At 37.9% G+C, this 20280-nt stretch overlaps 1 protein-coding gene across 1 annotated transcript in view; it reads right to left on the bottom strand.

Annotated features, from left to right (window-relative positions):
• Positions 1-7765, bottom strand: part of LOC107190826 (Down syndrome cell adhesion molecule-like protein Dscam2) — a 153849-nt gene extending 146084 nt beyond the window's left edge. The window contains 1 exon segment of the mRNA XM_015579713.1: positions 7678-7765. Coding sequence (XP_015435199.1) covers positions 7678-7765 — 88 coding nt within the window.
• Positions 7766-20280: the final 12515 nt, after the last annotated feature.

Raw genomic sequence — 20280 nt, 5'->3', positions numbered from 1 at the left:
AACATCTATGTAAAATGTTAGATTCCAAATTGAGAGAAATAAATATAAATGAATCCAATACTTCCAAAATGTATACTCACTTTTAACATTCACTGCATACTTTTCTACATCCAAGATCAGAGATTCCTTATTCGGTGGAATTCGCCACGGGAAGTGCTTAATTGCTATTATTCCGCGGCCATTCTGTTTAACCGCTCGCTAATTAACCACCAAGTAGTAATTAATACTTCATTGTGCTCGTTACGAAGTTGTTAATCCACGAGAGTTGTGCGAGCGGCCGCATTGTAGTTAGCGAGACCGTACGCGCCAGATATTAATCGAAGTACGACGGAGTTTCGATTCTTAAGCAAATTGAATCTTTGTTAGCCAGCAAACAAATACCTCCAACGTAAACGATCTTACCTAAGAATATTACAGCAAGCTTCTAACCGGTCGAAACTTATAATGAAGTAATAAAATTGCAATTTAACTGTGAAAATCTGTTCGCGTCGCAGTGTCGCGATAATTGGCCAACAAATTTCCCATCAAACTTTTAATTTACCTGCCAGAAAACCGAAAAAAAAATACGAATGAAAAATCATGGGTTTGAAATTCCGTTGGCTTGTACACACTCATAATTAGCACTCTCTCTCTCTCTCTCTCCCTCTCTCTCGTCAGCGTTTTCTACGTCGATTATTCGCTGACTTCTGTTCATCGAAATTAACGATAAAGGCAACTCATCGTTCCCCGGAAAGTCTGCTTAAATATTTGAAGAACTGCTGGGAGAAATTCTTCCTACCGTCGAGAGGCACTCGAATCGAGGATCGAGCAACTTATCATCCCCCTCTCGCATCCACTTCCCCCTTTTCTGTCGTTTACTCGTCAATATTTCAACACCGGGCTATCTGTCTCTCCGTCTCCTAATGGATAATTTCCCGATGACTGGAAACTTCGTAGCAAACGCATAAAAAACCTGTACGATACGGCAGTTGGCATCGACGATTGCCACAAATAAGAAATCAATAGGACTGTCTAGTGGGACCAATACCCAGGCCCCTGTAGGTACATGTCAATGTACTTTACGTCTGTTGACTGTCGCGACTGTCGACGGTGCTCTACACTTTGTCGATTTTTTATTTTATTTAAAGTCACATCAACCTTGTAGTTATTAGTAGACTTCGAATTTTATGCATTTATAGCCTAGGGCTCTGTGAAATACAATAAACGGCAGAACTTTTATTGGATCCAACGAGTTTTGTATTTCATTTTGAACCCAATAAGACACTTAAGAGGAAAACTAAATTCCTACATTTGCTCCTGTTTTTACAAATTACTTTAGAAAATTTCATTTTGCATAAAAATCCGCAGTCTAGGTATTAGCGATCACAGTGTCTGAATACATAATACTTATTGTTAGTACATAATACAATACATAGTAATCATAATCGACCGGTTTTGTTGTTGGTTGAACGGTGGATGGAAGCGATAGGTATGTATCATAATTAGATTGTGAATGTTTGTGGAAATTTGTACTTATGTAGAACAGTTCAAGGAATTGGGAATTAGATAGAGATGTATTTTCAATATTATAAAATATTAGACATAGGTACAAATAAACTGCGGATTTTTATGCAACATGACATTTCACAAAGTCATTTCTAAAGACAAGGACAAAAAATAGGAATTCCATTCTTCCCTTAATTATAAAAAGCTTTGTCTTTCACTGTATTTTGCAGAGCCCTGTACTCTTTGCTTTAAAATATTTTTAGATATATTGTAATCGAATAGTATGTTTTTTTCATATTTCCAATAAAATACATACTCCTCTGAATTGCTCCTGTTTCCCTAGAACTAGTTAGCCAATCAATTTATGAAAAAAAGAAAAGTAAGCATTTTCGGACGATTTTCCAAATTTGATTAGTCACGCCAGGGGTGAATACAACGACGTCGGTATAAAAGAAGTAAATATATAATCTGTTCATTTCATCAAAGTATAATAGGAACTATTATATTTTTTAAAGAGATTAAAATATTTGATAAACTATAATAACGCAAATTGACACGTAGTTATTAAAAATAAAATTCATACAACGTAAACAACATACCAAATACAATAGCTCTCTAATCAAGTAATAATAGTATGTAAAGGAATTTAGGTCATTAAACTTACAAGTACAGTAATATCTCGATGAGTACGATGTACTCGAGTCCACTTCGGAGCATTCAGCCCGTCATAAATTTGTTTTTTACACGAAGCCGACCCTCTGCTTAGCTTCTCTTTACTCTGTTTCGATTGGTTCCACTGGAAGACTCCCCCAGTGGTGGGAATAACGCCGTTGCTTATGTCGCATTCATCGAGGGATCACTGTGTCGATGTACAAAACTATAATCCAAAGTGGTCGCTAATGCCAAACATGCCGATGCGACAATAAATAAAAGTATAATACTTACATAGATTCACGTCCAACGAACGCACAAATGCACTGAAAGAACAGTTCACTTCTTCAAGAAAGTACGGAAATACCATAGATCAAACTGTCCTTCTTCGCGGCCCACCTCCCCACCCAATCCCTTTTTCTCCGCCATAGAACTCCGAATCACGGCAACCACCCCCCACCCCTTTCCCGCCATGTTTCCCGTAGTAAATCATCGCGATTTCGAGCCAGTCCCGAGGAACATCGATAAACCAGCAAATGAGAATCACTGGCCTCTTCGACACGGAGTGTTGGCACAGTGCTCGTGATCGATTACTCGTCATCCGCGCGCGATGCGATGTCCCGAGTTCGACGCCCACCGCCCGCTGCCAAACCAAACGTACTTCTTTCTCTTTTTTCCTCTACTATCCTCCATCCCCCCTCACTCCTGACCGTCGTTCCTCTAGGCTCGATCCTACTCGCTCGTCGTCCAGCTTTCTCTCCGTCTCGCTTTCGTTGCATCGACCGTGGACGTACCACGACGGAGGTAGCCGTTGCGCAACGGACGTGTGTACGAGAGGAGGCTCTTCCTTTTTCCAGCGTGTCTGGCTTTGTGCGAGGCGCGAGCCAGAGAGCGGGGCCCGTTCCAGCGTACCAACAAATAGAGGGAAAGGATTGGGAACGTCGTCGCGGAATACGAGTCGATCTCTGCCAAATCAAACTTCGGTCACTCTTCCGTTTTACCGGGCGGCTTCCTTTTCAGGAGCCCCTTCGTTCGAGGTATCGATTTTGTCTACGGTGGTCACCTTGCGGACAGGGACGTCTACCTTTCCGCCGATTTCGTCCGCTTTTGTTCGGTAGTACCGTTTGTAGACCTGATTCTTTCTTACAAGAGAATATACCGAATTGACAATCGCCGATTTTGATGGAACTGTGTGAGATTATTGTTGTCATAAAAATATTTCACACGTATTCTTTTTTTTTTTAGCTGCTCTTATCGACGTTACACGGGTGAAAACAACCCTCCAAGTTAGGGGTTTGAAATGTATTCTGTCGAATATCTCGGAAACTATTAGAGATAGAAAAGCGGTATAAATCGAAATTCCAATTGATCCGTATTTTATATTTGGGTATATAGTTTTCACATACAAATGTAGAAGAAAATCGATTAACATTTGACCAGAAGAATGAACAGAAAATGCTGTTTTTTAAATGTATTGTTTAAACAAATGGATTATTCTGGAATCCAATAATATAATTGAATTTCTTATTAAAAAACACAATAGTGCAATTTACACCGTTTTTCTATCTCTAATAATTTCCGATATATTCAACAGAATACTGTTCACACCCCTAAATTTGAGGATTGTTTTCACCCTTTTAACGTGGATAAGAGCAGCTAAAAAAAAATACGTGTGAAATATTTTTATGAGAAATATAAACTCACACAATTGCATAAAAATCGGCGATTGTCAATTTGGTATGTTACCTTGTTAGTGTAGGGTAGCTGTACCAATTACTGCCAGTGTACCTAATACTGCCACTTTATTTATTTCAGTTAATAAAAACGAAACGGTGTATGAAGAATTGCGTACAACAAATTTTATTATTAAATTGAGACTCTGATTTACGTAAAAACAATAAATACATGTACTTGTATATACCTGGTGTTCAAAAATTAATGTTGAAAAATGAAAGTGCGTAGGAAAGTAAGTAGGAAATGATGACGAAAGCATATTAAAGAAAGAGCCGTAATTTTATTGTTCAACCTATATATCTTGCATAAAATGAATTGTTAAAGTGTATAAGAATTATTTTAATGATACAACTAATAAAATGAGTGATAGGTATTTATTGTTAAATTATGATAATTAACGGTGACATTATTAGGGGTAATATTTTTCGGCTTGTCCCTATCACTGTCGTCAGTATTCGGGACGAAAGAACGTGACATGTAAGAGTAGGTCCGCGTGACTGTCATTTGGGTCATTTGCAAAGTTCTTAACTCTAACCTCAGATTTGACGTGTGAAACGTATCCTCTGATTCTTCATTGTAATTTCTATTATTTATAATTTAGTAGGGTTATTTTATTTATAATTGTGTACGTTTGTTGCTTGTAATATTTAATTCTTCTATAGTTTGCATTGGATTTTAACTAAAGTTATTTAGTTATGTACTGGCAGTAATATTGTCTCATTGTCAATAATAGGAACCGTCAGACATCTGAGCACATTTAATAGGACTGACGGTTATTGGGTGACAGTTATAGGGACAAGACGATTTTTAACACGTTGACTGCCACAGTGAAAAAGGCCGTACGTAGCCAGACATACTTTATTTCGTTTTTTAAGTCATAAATTGTCGAAAATATTTGTGTTTAGTTAATAGAGGCTATAGGTCTTGTTTTACATTATACTGCGATATTAATGTCATGCAAACATTTTATAACAGTGTTTAAATAATCCAGGCACTTTTCAATGTACGTGTCACCCATATTTGGGTGACGTGGCAGTCAAAGTGTTAAAGTGACAGTAATAGATACAATGGGATACTCGCAGATTTTAAGTAATTATTAATTAATTCTTCACTTCTAATGTATTAAACTATTTTTTTAATGAAGGGGATATTGAATAATATTATGTTCTAAACTGACACGATTTATAGGTTAAACAACACGTAAAATGTTAAAATGAACTTACGCTACAATCTTAAAATGGCAGTAATTGGGATACCTACCATACATCTCGTTTTTAAGGTTTGTTTTATGACAACTAGAATCGGGGTAATAACAATTGTATTAATTTTGCACTGCAATATAATCTCTGCTATTGCCATGGAAAATATACTGAATGTATTAAATTGTAACACCGAACATCAGTTCTGATAGATATTCCCGTACAGTAATGTCAAACATTCATCGTTCCCTAGATGTATTACTATGCATCAGAAAATACGCGTTTCGAAGTTTCAATTTGTTTAATAATAAATTCAACGGAAATTAATTGCAATTGTTAAAATTCATCCCACCAGGATTTATGCTATTCAAGCATTGCTGTGCTACATGAAAAATTAACGAGAAATCAATTATGATTAAGACTATACAATATATTTTACGGCATCCTAATATAAAGAAACCGGTTAAACAATGGAATATTACCCTGATTACAAATATTCAATAATAATTCCAACCTTCAACCTATCGGAAATCATTTCCAGCTATCAGCAATCCGTTCAGTAATATAAACTCATAGGATCCAAACTTCAAGATCCACCTCAGCAATCAAAGAGCCCCAGAAGCAGGGACGTAAACCAGTACGATTTTGATACCGGTATTACGCCATCAAAGCTATACCGATATATTACCGAAAACCGAAATAAATACCGGTATCCTTTCGATTTCTATAAGAGTAAGGCGTATATAAAGTTATACAGAGCGAAGGTACAACCGAAAATATCGGTATAATACCGCTATAATTGCGTTTCGGTAGAAGTCTCTGCCCAGAAATTCAAGAAAATCCAATCCTGTCGAAATAAATGAATTCCTTCATTCCTTCATTAATAACGTCGAACGAAGAAGCATGTACTGTAATATCTCGATGAGTGCGACGTACTCGGGTCATTCGAGCATTCTTGTCACTTCCTCTCGTCACTTCGGAGCATTCGTGGCAAGGCGGAAAGGTTTTCAACCCCTCATAAATTTCTTTTTTATCTAAACCGAGCCTCTGCTTAGCTTCTGTTTACTCTGTTTAGATTGGGTCTACAGGGGGACTCCCCCAGTGGTGGGAATAACGCCGTTACTTGTGTCGCACTCATCGAGGGATCAGTGTAAGAGGGAAAAATGGACGATTGCCAACGGCAATAGAGAATTGGCAGCAATCGAGGCGTGACTCGTGTCCCAGACACCCCTATTCTCGTTTCTGGACGCATCCTCCCGTGACCCCACATCCCCCGTCTCACCTTGATAATGGCCGACACGACGGATGAAGAGGGGTTTGTGTGCTGCTGGGAACGTGTACAGGGGGTGCAACTGTGTATAGATTAATGGACAGATAAGACTGTTATTATATGGCAGCTCCTTAAGACAATAGAGCCGGCAATCTGCGATCTTTTTCGAGGCTTGAACGGAGGGTAATTTGGATTCCGTTTCAAGCGGAGTACCGTCAAATCGCGATAACGTCGACGATCCAGTACCGTCCTGTGAGCCGCGCGGCTCGGCGATTGGTTTATTGAAACATTAATGAGAGGATGAAATTGTTTTTCTCAAGTATGTGGTTTGTTGTCCCTGGATGAGGGTTGGGATGTAGCGCAGTTGGAGTCTGTTTACATAATTATGTGGAATAAATGGCTCTTTCACAATCGCGATTGAATTTAACTGTCTGCTTCTTATTTTTTATTTTGTACTATGTTCACTCACGGTCGTCAATTAAGTATGAAACAGATTTGGATGAGTTTCACGAATTTTTACTTATTCAGCTATTATGTTCTCCTAGGTAATATTACATTGTTCCATAATAAATGTTGTTTCTTAGTTCATTTGAACCAACTGAAAATCCTTAAACGTGAGTACAAGAAGCTTGCTCAAATTCAGATAGGTCTTATTTAGTTAGATTAAATGCCTTTGTTTAAGGTAACCGTCATTGTTGAACTCTGAAGTTAAAAAATTACATTTATTATGACCCAACCTAATGTTTATTCAACTCTATTAACACTTCATGTCATTATAAAATTTGTAACTTGTTACCGTTGACGTAGTTTGACATCATTTTAAAATTTATACCTTATTGCCATTTTATATTTAGAGAGGGGCAAATGACTTTATAATTCGTATTTATGATTACAGCAACTATCTCATAATGTATTAATTTCAAGTACATCAAAATGAATGTTTAAACGGAATTAAACATACTTTAAACCGAAAATCAAACAAATTTATTTATATGTTCTTCGGTTTAAAGTACAGAGAGCTAGGTCAATGCTTCACAACTTATTATACAAAAAAAGAGATATTAAATTTTATTTCTTGAAATTTATTTCATTATTTTGTTCAATCAATACGATTTCAGACACGGCATACTTGGTTCATTTGTATTTTGACCACAATACATACTAATTGAAAATTTGAGGTTAATTTTATAGTTATGCCACGTAGTGTACAAGTATATGTATAAATTAATGGTCCTATTATTAGCTGTTATCCTCTTTATTAGCTGTTTATTTTTAAGTGATATTTGCGAAGCTACTTAACAGAAGCTGTTAACAAATTATCGAGAATTCAGGACTCACCAGTCAGAAGAAAGAGCAGCACGGTCGAATTCATTCCCGAAGCCAAAATTCGTCGATGTGGAATCAATTCAACGCATTCTCGGCGCATTCTTGCAACAAACAGTCAATTATTTAGCGGAGGCAGCAAGAAAACTATCAGTTACAGTAATTCCTCGATTACGATCCCACATTATTGGGTGCCAACACTTTGAACATACGCTAAAATAATAAATAATGCGATTATGGCCTTTATTTTGTTTTTACAATTCATTTTCTGTCAGCTTCCACCTCAACCAGTTACGTGCGAACTTTTCAGCTCAAGGTCATTTCAAGGTCATAGTGTGATACATTGTTGGATACGTTTTCATCTCCTCTTTGTAATGGCAAACAAAAAAATACGGCATTCCATTTAAAAAAACGTTACCATTAGAGAAATCTCAGAAGATATGACCTTAAGATGACCTTCAATTTCATAGCCTAATTTCCCCTTAAAATACATTAACTTTCTCCCGAACCATTTTTTTATACCGTGACAAATAAGAGAATAATTAAGGGTGGCAGAGTTAAGTGGAACACCCTGTGTATATGTATACCTACATATACTAATAGAGTTCATGTTCGGAAAACTAAGTTTTAGTTTAGTACGTCGTTGTTATAAATAGTGCGAATTAATTATTGTAGGTTTTATTAATTATTGTAGGTTTTATTAAATATTGTAGATTTTAGTAATTATCGTAGATTTTAGTCATTATTGTAGGTTTCATTAAATATTCTAGGTTTTATTGATTATTGCAGGTTTTATGAAATATTATAGGTTTTATTAATTATTGCTTGTTAAAAATTACTATAAATAGTTATTATAAATTAATTAGTGTAGGTTAAAAATGAGTGTTAAATAATTATAAATTAATTATTTTGAGTGTTAGTTTTGTGTAACGTGTACAGTGTTAAACCCAACGGAGGAACCGCCGCTTGCGAATCTAATTAATCGCGCAGTGCGTGAACATTTTTCGCGGACGGGACAATCGCGCAGTGTGTGTGGACACTTTTCGCAGACTTCTGTGGTGTACGTGCATGTGCGGATTAATTTCATGGATACTCGTAGACAGGACAATTGTTATACGTGACAACTAGAGGGGGAATTAATCCTCTCTACTCGATAATATTCGTAAGAAGATATTTACATTTCTTGCGACTTTTATCGAGTAATCAGAGTTAATGCGATACAAGTGGATTCGACTCGAATACCGCGGGCACAAGTCATCGACATCTTCTACGGGGTAAGTAGACAGCTGTTCTACCGACTTTTCCTGTACGTCGTTGAGTCTTTAAAGTGACTGTTCGTCCCTTACGAGCCTTGATCTGCTGACACTCCGTGCGCGCGTATTGCCATCATTTGGGTCAATTTTTAAACGCTTATAACTAACAAACGAAGCATCTGTCGCAATTTCGTTATTCTTGACTTTCGTCTTATTTTGCCTCAAAGAATTACCCCTTAATTCTTTTTCCACTAGTAGTCGAACACCCTGTATATACGTCAGTATTCTACGAACTTTGTACACACCGTCGAATTTGGTTTTTCCTCTATGAAAAGTATTCTTATTGATTATTACTTTATTTACAACACTATTCTCATGACGTGAAGTGACAATCTTACTTACGTGAGCAAGTGTACCTTTGGTAATCGATTTATTAAATTCATTTCACTCGAACAACAATATATGAAATTTTTATAGCAAGTTCGGTTGCGAGAACGGGTCGGTCGATCTGTTAATGATCATCATGAGGCGTCATTGTTGCCAAACCGTACAAGTATTCCCATTGATGAGCTCGAAATAATTCATGGGCCTCCAGGCGCCAGTGAATTCAATAAATTCAAGTGAATGGTCCGGTGGAAGCGTAACGCTTATTACGGCTTCGCGTTTAACAGATTTTACGGGAGTGTTAACAGGCACAGGGCAAATTAGCATGGTACCCCTACATCTGCTGACCATTAATCAATTATTACGTTTTCGTGTGTGTGTGTGTGTGTGTGTTCCATGGGCCACCGTGTATAACCACCACCGGACCGACCGCGTAACATCCCCCCCGCGTAAAATTTCGACCGAATGGCCCCGTTAAACGATCCTGGCCGAAAAACCGCGGACTGGCAGCCGAACAGACATTTAATAACGTTAATAACGCGAAATTGTTAAAATTCGTTAAATTCGAATTGAAACAGTTCGAAACCGTAAACACACACCGTCTGCCTGCAGTTCTGAAGTCATTATGAGCGTACTGAATAACTAATTAATTATTATTAAATATTATTACAAATTTTCTATTTTATTCTAAACCTAATAAGATACATAAGAGAAAAAAGAGATTGCTATATTTGTTCTTTGTCAGTATGAATCACTTTATAAAAAGTTATTTTGCATGAAAATCCGCAGTCTAATAGTAATACTAATGTAGGGTAATTCCACGCTAAAGCGATCACTTTTACACTCGATGTCAAGGATTTTGTTCAAAATGGGCTATGACGTAGTCCACGTGGAATTAGGCGGGGTTTAAATCATCGTTTTTCCAGTTTCTAATTTGTTTAAAAAATACGGACCTTTCAATTTTGCGATTTTTACCAATTTTCGTGAAAATGGATTGTACTTATGAATTTTTATCGCGTCAACTATTTATCGTATTCGGTTGATTCTCCTTTTGTTTTAACCGAGAAGGATCAGCCTTCCTATATAATTTTCTTCCAGTTCGAAAATTATTTTTGCAATACTGAAAATTATAAATAAATTCTTATTTTACAAGTTTCGGCTCGAGCTCGCGATTTTAAAAATCCGAACAAAATACTACTGTATTCGTTGAAGTATTTTCCATAAAATAAGTCTATCTACATTTCGTACTTTCCGCTAATTTTCGTACTTTCCATACCACTACCACTACAGATTATTTTAATGAGGTCTAAAAATAATATCGATAGGAAATCATAAAAGAATATATAAACATAAAAAAAAACAAAGAAATTATAAATATTCCAGATAGCACCGCACATCCTAAGGACGTCCGTTTCGTGTCCAGTTTATATCCGAATGTCCTACGTCCATTTCGGACATCCCTAGGACGTTCGTAAGACTTAAATTTCGGATGTTCTAGAAACGTCCGGCCAAAAGTCCTACGGATATTCTCAAGACTTAAATTTCGGATGTTCTAGAAACGTCCGTCCAAAAGTCCTACGGATATTCTCAAGACTTAAATTTCGGATGGTTTCGTTTAGTATTTTTGCCAATGTCATTCCGTGCAAGGTGATGGAACCCCACGAACACGATGTTACTCTTTAAAGAATCAATAGAGAAGTGTAACGACACTAGTGGTTTTGTGTGAAAACCTCAAGAAAGTTGAAAAACCATTTTTTTGCTTAAACTGTCTCTAACCAACACAGAATCAGAGTTTTGTTGTGAAAATAGAAATAAACACAACGTACTTGGATTTCATAATCTCCAGTCCTATATTTTCATTATAATTCCTTATAGGGAATTTAAACTTTTATTTATTAACAGGAACTAACTAGATGTAATTTCTACTAAGTGCGGAAATTGCAGGAAAGTTAATCTTTTATTTGTTAAACACAAAACAACCTAATCTAATTCCTGTTACCTTGCACAGAATGAAACCTAACTGCAATTTTAAACATTTGGGAAACGTTTCTTATACGTCTTTTAAGACATTACCATAGCGTTTTTAAAATCTCTTTAAACGTTCCCAAAATGTACAGGGAATGTTACTTTTACACATTCGGAAAACGTTTTAAGAATGTTGACACAGGACGTCCTCAGGACGTTCCACTTTGTAAATAGGACCTTCCTAGGATATTTAACGATCTTAACGAAGACCTAACGGGGACATATGGACCTTTTCGGGACATCCTCCGAATCTACAGAACGTCCCGAACGTACGTCCATCGGACGTACATAGGACGTTTTTGTGCTATTTGGGATTACGTTATTCAATTATTAATTATATTGTATATTATAATTGTATTATTATATTTTGTATATTTCTATAAATTATAAATTTTCATTGACACTTTTATACTATTTTTAAACGTCAGTTAAAATAATCTGGTTACGGTCAGTGGACCGTAATAGCCGAGCGCACGGTTCTTTTACCCGAATCGGAGCGCATCGCTGTCTTCAACAGCTTACTGCGACGTTAATATGAGCCGCACCACCCTACAGATAAGCTTATTTTATAGAAAACACTTCAACGAATGTGGTAGTTTTTTTTCGGACTTTTAAAATCACGACCTCGAGCCGAAATTTGCAAAACAGATATTTGTTTATAATTTTCAGTATTGCAAAAATGATTGACCTGGAAAAACATTTATTCAGAAAAGTCGTATCCTTCCCGATTAAAACAAGAAACGATATTTCCGAGATATAAATTCAGAAGTACAATTCAGTTTCATGAGAATGGGCAAAGACCAACAAATAAGAGGCCTCTATTTCTTAAACAAATTCGAAACTGGAACAATGATGACTTAAACCCCCTCTAATTTCACGTGGACTACACCATGGCCTATTTTGAACAAAATCCCAGAAATCGAGGGAAAAAAGTGATCGATTTGACGTGGAATGCCCCTTTATCAATTTATAGTTAAATGTCAAGAATAATTAAAATTAATCTCTTCAGTTTAATTAAGGTACAAATCTCTACAGCATATTGAAGTGGTCGAAAACTTTCTACTTTCTGTGGTTGGTGTATATTTCACTGAAGAAATGAAGAACTTTTGTGCAAAGATTGTCGAGGAATTGCTAGGAAGATAATGTATGGTGATAGTACGTAAAGGACAATATTGAACTAAATGTACTTTATCATAAAACGGATTGAAGTCAAAAAAATCGATAAAACTTCTCGGGTCCTTTTTTTTAAACACCCTGTATATGGTATAAAATTGTACGAAGGCAAAGTGAACCCTTTTTCGTTGAGTGAAATTACGTTGAAGGAGTGCAATTCTACGTTTTCATTGGCCGTTTCAAAAGTTTACATCCGAGTGCAGAGGAGAATAAAAATGAAAGCCACACTTCAACCACCGAATTGATACGTATTAGCCTCGATGTAGGTACACGTATAGACCGGTCGATAAGCAATAAGATTGATGGTGGCGCAAGTAAGATATTCATTTATTTCTGAAGGGTGACGTGCTATTTTTCAGGGCGTCCTACCACGAGCGTATAATACATTTATCTTAATATTTCATGCTGTCCGGCGGGGTCGAGAAAAAAAATGTATTAATACAATAAAACGAATCGATAGGAAAGGAATCTGTCAAATATATACTCAAAAAAGAAGAAAAAATATTCTCGTCCAAGGTTCATGACGTTACCTGGCTGCTAGAAAAATTGCACTTTTCGATTAAAATATAAGTAATTGATTACAATTTTATTTATAGAAAGAATTTCAACTTGAGTTATATCTAAATGATTTTCATACTTGGGTCTTTGGTCTGATTCATTAACGAAGAAGTTTTTTTTTTGACAACTAACTAAGAATATTACAATTTTGAGGTTAGTACATTATACAACAATTTCAAGTAAATTGTAGTATCAGAGCTGCAGAATCATCTATCTACCATAGTACAATCTAAAAAGTATTTTTATAAGAATAAAAGTTACGATATATCCTGACTTACTGCTGTTTAAAAATCACAATATAATGCATGTATCCACTATTTGATGGTGTGTAATCATTCTAAGCTTAAATATTATATATTCTTTCGTACCCATATTTCTCGACAAACATTATTCAATTAAATCAAACAGTAATCAGTTGATTGTCCAGTTTCACTCAGTGAATTATTGATTGATTCAGGTAAACGTGCTTCGTCTTATTAAAAATGTATTAATAATACTGGTGAAATTGTTTCAAAACTGTTTGATCAATAATGCATACAAAACAAAAATAAAGAAATATAAAGTAATAAATGCGTCCTTCCAAACTTCACCATTTTGTAGAAGAACGTCGCCGCGATGGCAACATCGGAGCCATGCTCTTTTTTTCTTATCAGCAGTTTCATACCAGACGATACATTATAATCGCGTTTCCCGGATGGTAAACCGATTTCCCCGAGAGTGGAAAAATTCGAGCGCACGTGGTCAACCCATAAATCATCCTTTCGAAGCTAGTTTCTTGTTCGGAACGCGATGCTTCGTCAGACTATGCGCCGCTCGGAGGCTAAAACGCGAGACGGCCTTTACGGTAAATCCTTGTACACGCATCATAAACCGGCGAGAAATACGATCCACCAGAGAGAGAGAAGAAAAACAATATTTGTCATAGCGCGTTAGGTCACCCACGGAAAATAAGTATAAACGGGTTATGGTTGTCTGAACTTCCCTCGATCACGAGTGTTATCCACGTTACGATCGCGACCAGGATCGTTTTTCATTGTTCTATTCAATTGTAACGTACCAACCCACGGGAAAAAGAAATAAAAATGAGCCACCTGTGAGAGAAACTGGAACTGAAACATTTTTTAGATGTATTCTTATTTATTCGTGACAACAGTTTTTACTATACCAGTCCACTTTGGAGCATTCGTGGCAAGGCGGAAAGTTTTCAATCTGTCATAAATTTGTTTTTTCCCCAAAGTTGAGCCTCTGTTTACTTTGTTTCGATTGGTTCCACGGGGGGACTCCCCCAGTGGTGGGAATAATGCTGTTGCTCCTGTTGCATTCATCGAGGGATCACTGTATTAAAGTCTCACCCTCTCTCACCAACCAATCCGTCAATCTTTCCCGATTTTCTCATATCAGGACACTTTTCTCCGATTTAGTACGTACATCCGAACTTTTCGCATGACACAGCTCAAAGAAAAAAAAGCGAACGAGAGAAAGAACGAAAAAAAACATCAAAGGGGTCGTCGTTCTTTTTTCGCCCCAGCCAGTCTCGTCCCTGGACTTCGTTCCTCACATATTTCCAGCGCTATTTTGTTTGTGCTTCGCGGTGATCGTGGACCGGAAACGGACGTCCGCGTCGTGAAAAATGACCGCTGTCGCACATCCGGTCTCTGGCATGGCCGCCGTCCCTGCGAGACATCCTGAACCTTTCCTGGGGTTCCAACAAAATGTGTTTTTTACCAACCCATCGCGAACGCTCGTTGCGACCGTAATCCTCTCGGATCGAGCCGATCCACTATCCGCTGTACGTGATCCTCTCGAGTACCCATTAAGAACAACGTAGTGTACTGTTATAACTACTGTGAGAAAAAGCTTCTAAGGAAATACGTACTTAATTTTACACTAAGGATTTTTAATGTATTCATAGACTTCTTGTCGTGTACAGACTACTCTTCATTATCGTCTGGCTTGTTCTACACGATTATTGTCCAGGTGTTATCCCCACCACTGGGTGGCGGTAGAACCTGTCAAGCGCATATTTTATTGTCGAGGCTCGGGCTTCGGACAAAAAAACGAATTTACGAGGGTCTGAAGCATTTCTACCTATAGGATTATTGTCCTGGCGCGAACACGAGCTCGGAACGGTAATCGAGAGGAGTCTTTATAGTGAATATTATACGGGGTGTAATATTCTACGGGCTGTAATATAATAAGTTTTCCCTTAGCAAAAATGTTATCCGAGGCTTTGTTAACGAGATATTAACAAAAAACTACGACCAAAGTGCGAGTCTGCCGGCCGAGCTCCCACGGTTGGATACCAATTGCAACCTAACCTAGACCTACTTGCGGACACCGCTATACAATAGACTCGCGTTTGTAGTAGCGAGGCAAGGCTCTCGAGGCGGGTTTTTCCTGGAAACGCTACTTTAACGCGAGCCAATGGACACGTAGAATCTCGTGGCAGTTCGTTCGATCCACCAATTGGATCAGAACTTTAATTACAGATGGCGTCCGATAGTGAGGTGCGAGCACGTGTGTGAGTAATAAAACGTAACGTGAGTCTACTGTACATCGTTTTCGTGGTACTCGATTTGCGTAGATGGGCGTGGCCTGAAAAACGGGTCGTGTTTTAGACGGTATAAAGCAGAAGTGCAATGTGAATATGAGTGCTCTGTGTGTTGTCTACAAGAAAAATTAAAAATTACTGCAATTTATCTAAGATAAGGTCTTTTTTAATGTTGTGTAACTTTTGTTTTTCACCACAATTCAAGAATAAGTTAATTAATGTTTCGTTACCGCATGTAATAAGTTGATGTTATGTTCAACCACTCAATGTGAGTTGGGTGTTTGGGGTCATATGATCCCTCTCTAATAGGATAAAATGATCCTAGGAATCATTCTACCCATATGCTATATTATTGTTTTTTGTTTTAGTTACAACAATGCCCCGTCAGTATGAAAGAAAACCAACGCGTCAAAGCTGTTTTTATTTAAATAAAATGTAATAACTGAAATGCTTTTTAATGTTCGTAGAATTTACTATCAGTAGTCCCTTGGGATCATTTTATACACATACATTACAAAATGATCCTTAAGTATGCCTCATAGAAATGTGAATAAAAAATATAATTGATCACGTAGCTAAATTGTGTTTAAGCCAATGATAAGATAGATAGACTAACTTACAAAAACTACTTTCCTGTTATTTAAATAATCAGTATTTGTATTTTTTATATAAATAACGCCTTAAAGGGATCGTTTTAGACACCTTTCCCCTAGTTTAACGTGAGTCTACTGTAGATAGAGTAGAAACGTTTCCCCTTCCCTTCACTCTCGGCTTCTCGGTGGGGGAAGCGTTTCACTTTCCGTCCTCTAAAAGTTAAAAGTGTTGCATACTTGTCGGATTATTCATCACTAGACTGCGGATTTTTATAGAAAATAACATTTTCTGAAATACTTTATAAATATAGACACAAATATAGAAATTTATTTTTCCTCTTAAGTATCTTATTGGGTTCAGACGAAAATAGAAAAATCATTGGATCCGATGAAAGTTTTTCACTTCTTTGAAAGAAGAATCGAACTCTTTGAAGAAGAGAAGAATCGCGATCAACAGGGGAAAAAAGCTCCAGTTCTTCGCATTCGCGGGAGGAATCAAATTCGCAGAAAATTCCCATCTTCCCCTTAAACACAAACCGACCTAACCTAACCCTTATCACCTTGCACAGAATGAAACCTAACCGCAATTTTAAACATTTGGGAAACGTTTCTTATACGTCTTTTAAGACATTACCATAGCGTTTTTAAAATCTCTTTAAACGTTCCCAAAACGTACAGGGAATGTTACTTTTACTCATTCGGGAAACGTTCTGAGAATGTTGACACAGGACGTCTTCAGGACGTTCCACTTTGTAAATAGGACCTTCCTAGGATATTTAAAGATCTTAACGAAGACCTAACGGGGATACATGGACCTTTTCGGGATATCCTCCGAATGTGCAGAACGTCCGTAACGTACGTCCATCGGTCGTACATAGGACGTTTTTGTGCTATGTGGGATTATATTATTCAATTATTAATTATATTGTATATTATAATTGTATTATTATATTTTTTTTTATTTGTATTAATTATAAACTTTCATTGATACTTTGATAATGTCAATGAAAGTAAAGTCTTCCCCCTTCATGTTCCATGGTTGCGTCAAAGGGGGAGAGGCAAGGGTGTAACAAATGTATAGCCATTCGCGAGTTATATTTGCACGGATCGGATGGAGGAACCGGTCCTCCAGCCGTTAACTGTAAAGAAGAAATAAAGAGACATCCCCCCCCCCCTATTTGAGAACGATGACATGATTTCTAACGGACGGCGACTTCTTTTTAACGGCGACTTGCGCAAAAAGCTTTGAGAGCAGTCGAGTCGGCCATTGCGGTGGATAAAAGCATCAAACGGTTCGGGCAAAAGCGAGACACGCGGGCGGAGAACCCGGAGAAGCTTTTCTCGCCGCATGATCGAACGAAATCTGTTCACCCACGGTCTATGGTTACTCACCGTGCATTCGTTTCCCAACGAATAACGCATTCATGTGATACACGTCGAGATGCTTGATGCCGTTCCGCGTAATGTTTCCCCTCTTTCTCGAGACCTTTAATAATTCTTCCCCGTCTCTATCCGCGACGCGACGTGTCCCGGTGCTTGATGGAATATTTTTTCGAAATGCTCGGAAAAGAGAGTGGTTTTTTTACGCGAAAGCCTCGCTGACTGCGTTTGATCCTACGCGGGACGGATTCCTCGTGGGTTCTTATTCAATGTTGGCCTCAGTCTGTTCTCGGGAATTTTTATACGTTGTTCGGGAAGCTTCCCTAGGGTAAATGGGCAAAGTATACTTCTCCTTTCATTAATGTTTGTGCTGGTACTAGAGAGTCGAAGGTATCAGAAAAAGTCGTGTTCTTTGTATTTTAGTAATAATAAAACCTCAAGATTTGTAATCTTATTGCTGTATTGATGACAATAATTGGTTCGTAAGTATGCATTGGATTGGCCAAAGATGTTGCGCTGATTTGGCGATTGTTGTTTCCAGGACCTCTAACACGTAACTAACTTTAGTTCAAATCTTCAACGCATATGGGTATTTAATAGCTAACATTTAATAGTACGTTTTAACTGGTTTTAACCGAAAAGTTCAAAGATTCGATTTATTCTGTAATTGTGGCGCTATTTTGAAGATAGACATCCAAAACGAGCATTTTCGGCATTTTTCTCTGTTTTATTTCCAAAAAGGGAAAAACGTGGCGCAAGCCTGTAAAAAGTTATGCAAGGTGTACGAACAGATTGCCATTAAAGAATGAGGGTGCCAAAACTGGCTTGCGAAATTTTGTTCAGGGGATTTTTCCCTCCAAAATGCACCATCCTCCGGCATAGAAGATTCACAATCCAAGTCAGCCAAACCTGCAAAGCCAAATTTTGACCAATGTCTGTTATAAAATTATAGCTGCAAGTTTGATGCAAGATGTGCTGTAAACAACTTGTAAATATATAAACAGCAAATTGACAGCAACATATGTAGCAAATTGGCTTGGGCAAACCTTGTTCTGGTTTTGCCCTCAATTTGACATAGGTCATGTCGCAAGATTTTCTGTCAATTTGCTTTACCATTTTGTCAGCTGGCGTTGCCTGCAAAACCCAAGTCAAATACGGAAACAGATGGCTATGGTTTTTTTGACAACTTGTCATTTATTGCTGGCAATTTGCTCGAGACTGATACATCACTGGTTACCAGGGGACGATCAAATTAAGTGTTTAATCGACAATAATCTTCGCTGCATAACGCGGGATCTTGCAGCAATTCACCAAGTACTGAAACTACGCGTAGAAAACCGTTTGTATCAACATAGATATTGCAGTTTTTCTTGAGCTCTAAAATAAATACAGCTACGGAATTAAGGAGCTAAGGAACAACAGTTTTGCTAAGGAAAAACTTATTCCAAATCACCTGACGAGTCTCCCATTTCCGGGTCCTTCAAACTTTTTATTACACCCTGTATATTAAACACAGTCCCGCTGGTGCCATCTCGCTTGAAGTATTGGACTTATATCCTTCTCCTGGATGGTCGATCTAATTGTAAGTATTAGAAGATATTTTACGGTAGCGGTTCCCAACCTGGGGTACGCGTACCCTCGGGATCACGTGCTTGGCGTTTAAGGGGTACACAAAAAGAATTGAAATACCAGTAGCTATATAAATTACAACAATTTTTGTATTATCAGGGGGTACGATTTAGGGAAATAGATTGCCAAGTGGTACGCAAACCGAACAGGTAGAGAACCACTGTTATAGGCAATAAAATAAAAATGAGAAATATTTAACTAGCAACACTTTTCTCACAGAGCTGCCATATGCGGGATAATGATCTAAAAAAACGTGTGACCATGAACAATGTACAGACTCCTCTCGATTATTGTCTGGCTTGTTCTACACGATTATTGTCCAGGCGTTATCCCCACCACTGTGGGTGGGAGGGGGGGGGTGGAACCTGTCAAGAGTATACATTATTGCCCCCAAGAAAACAAAATCACGAGGGTTTGAAGCATTTCTCCCTATACGATTATTGTCCTGACGTGGACCCGAGTTCGGGACAATAATCGAAAGAAATCTGTATTACGACACTCATAATTTAATTACCGAAGTCGACGAACAGTTATTACCAGCCGACTTGCTATCACAGTGTCGAACGTTCTTTCAGACATTACGCGTGGTTTGTACGAACGGTGCTCGTTTCGAGGGATCGCCCCCTCCCCCTCTCACGCCCCTCTGTAATGAATACCATTATTGCAGCGAATATCGAAAGGATTTACGTGGAGCAGGGGTGGATTTGTGGGGAGCGCGAGGTTAATCGGCGGAAAATCTACTTCGCCAGAAAATTACGATATTGAATTCGTTGGCACTTTAACAAGTTCTCCCGGACTACGGTTATTCAATCGATCGGCGGAAAGTCTGGCCCGCCTTTTGTCCGCCCTAGGATATGTCTAAATCGCTTATCCGAGCCCGTCTGAGCTTCACCTGTTGAATACGAAAGAAATTTTAACGTCGATCCCGGGGGCCGAGCGCGATAGGGCCGGGCAGAAATAATAATGAAAAGGGGTCTCGCGGCTCGCTGCGCGTGAATAATGGATCAAAACCGGTCACTGTCGAGTGCCATCGTGCAAATTTCGCTTCTCTTCAGCGTTTGAATACCTTCGC

Source organism: Dufourea novaeangliae, unplaced genomic scaffold (assembly GCF_001272555.1).
Source record: "Dufourea novaeangliae isolate 0120121106 unplaced genomic scaffold, ASM127255v1 scaffold11, whole genome shotgun sequence".
NCBI classification, from domain to species: Eukaryota; Metazoa; Arthropoda; class Insecta; order Hymenoptera; family Halictidae; genus Dufourea; species Dufourea novaeangliae.
The sequence above is the reverse complement of the archived record's forward strand: the minus strand, read 5'-3'. Positions and strand labels throughout refer to the sequence as shown.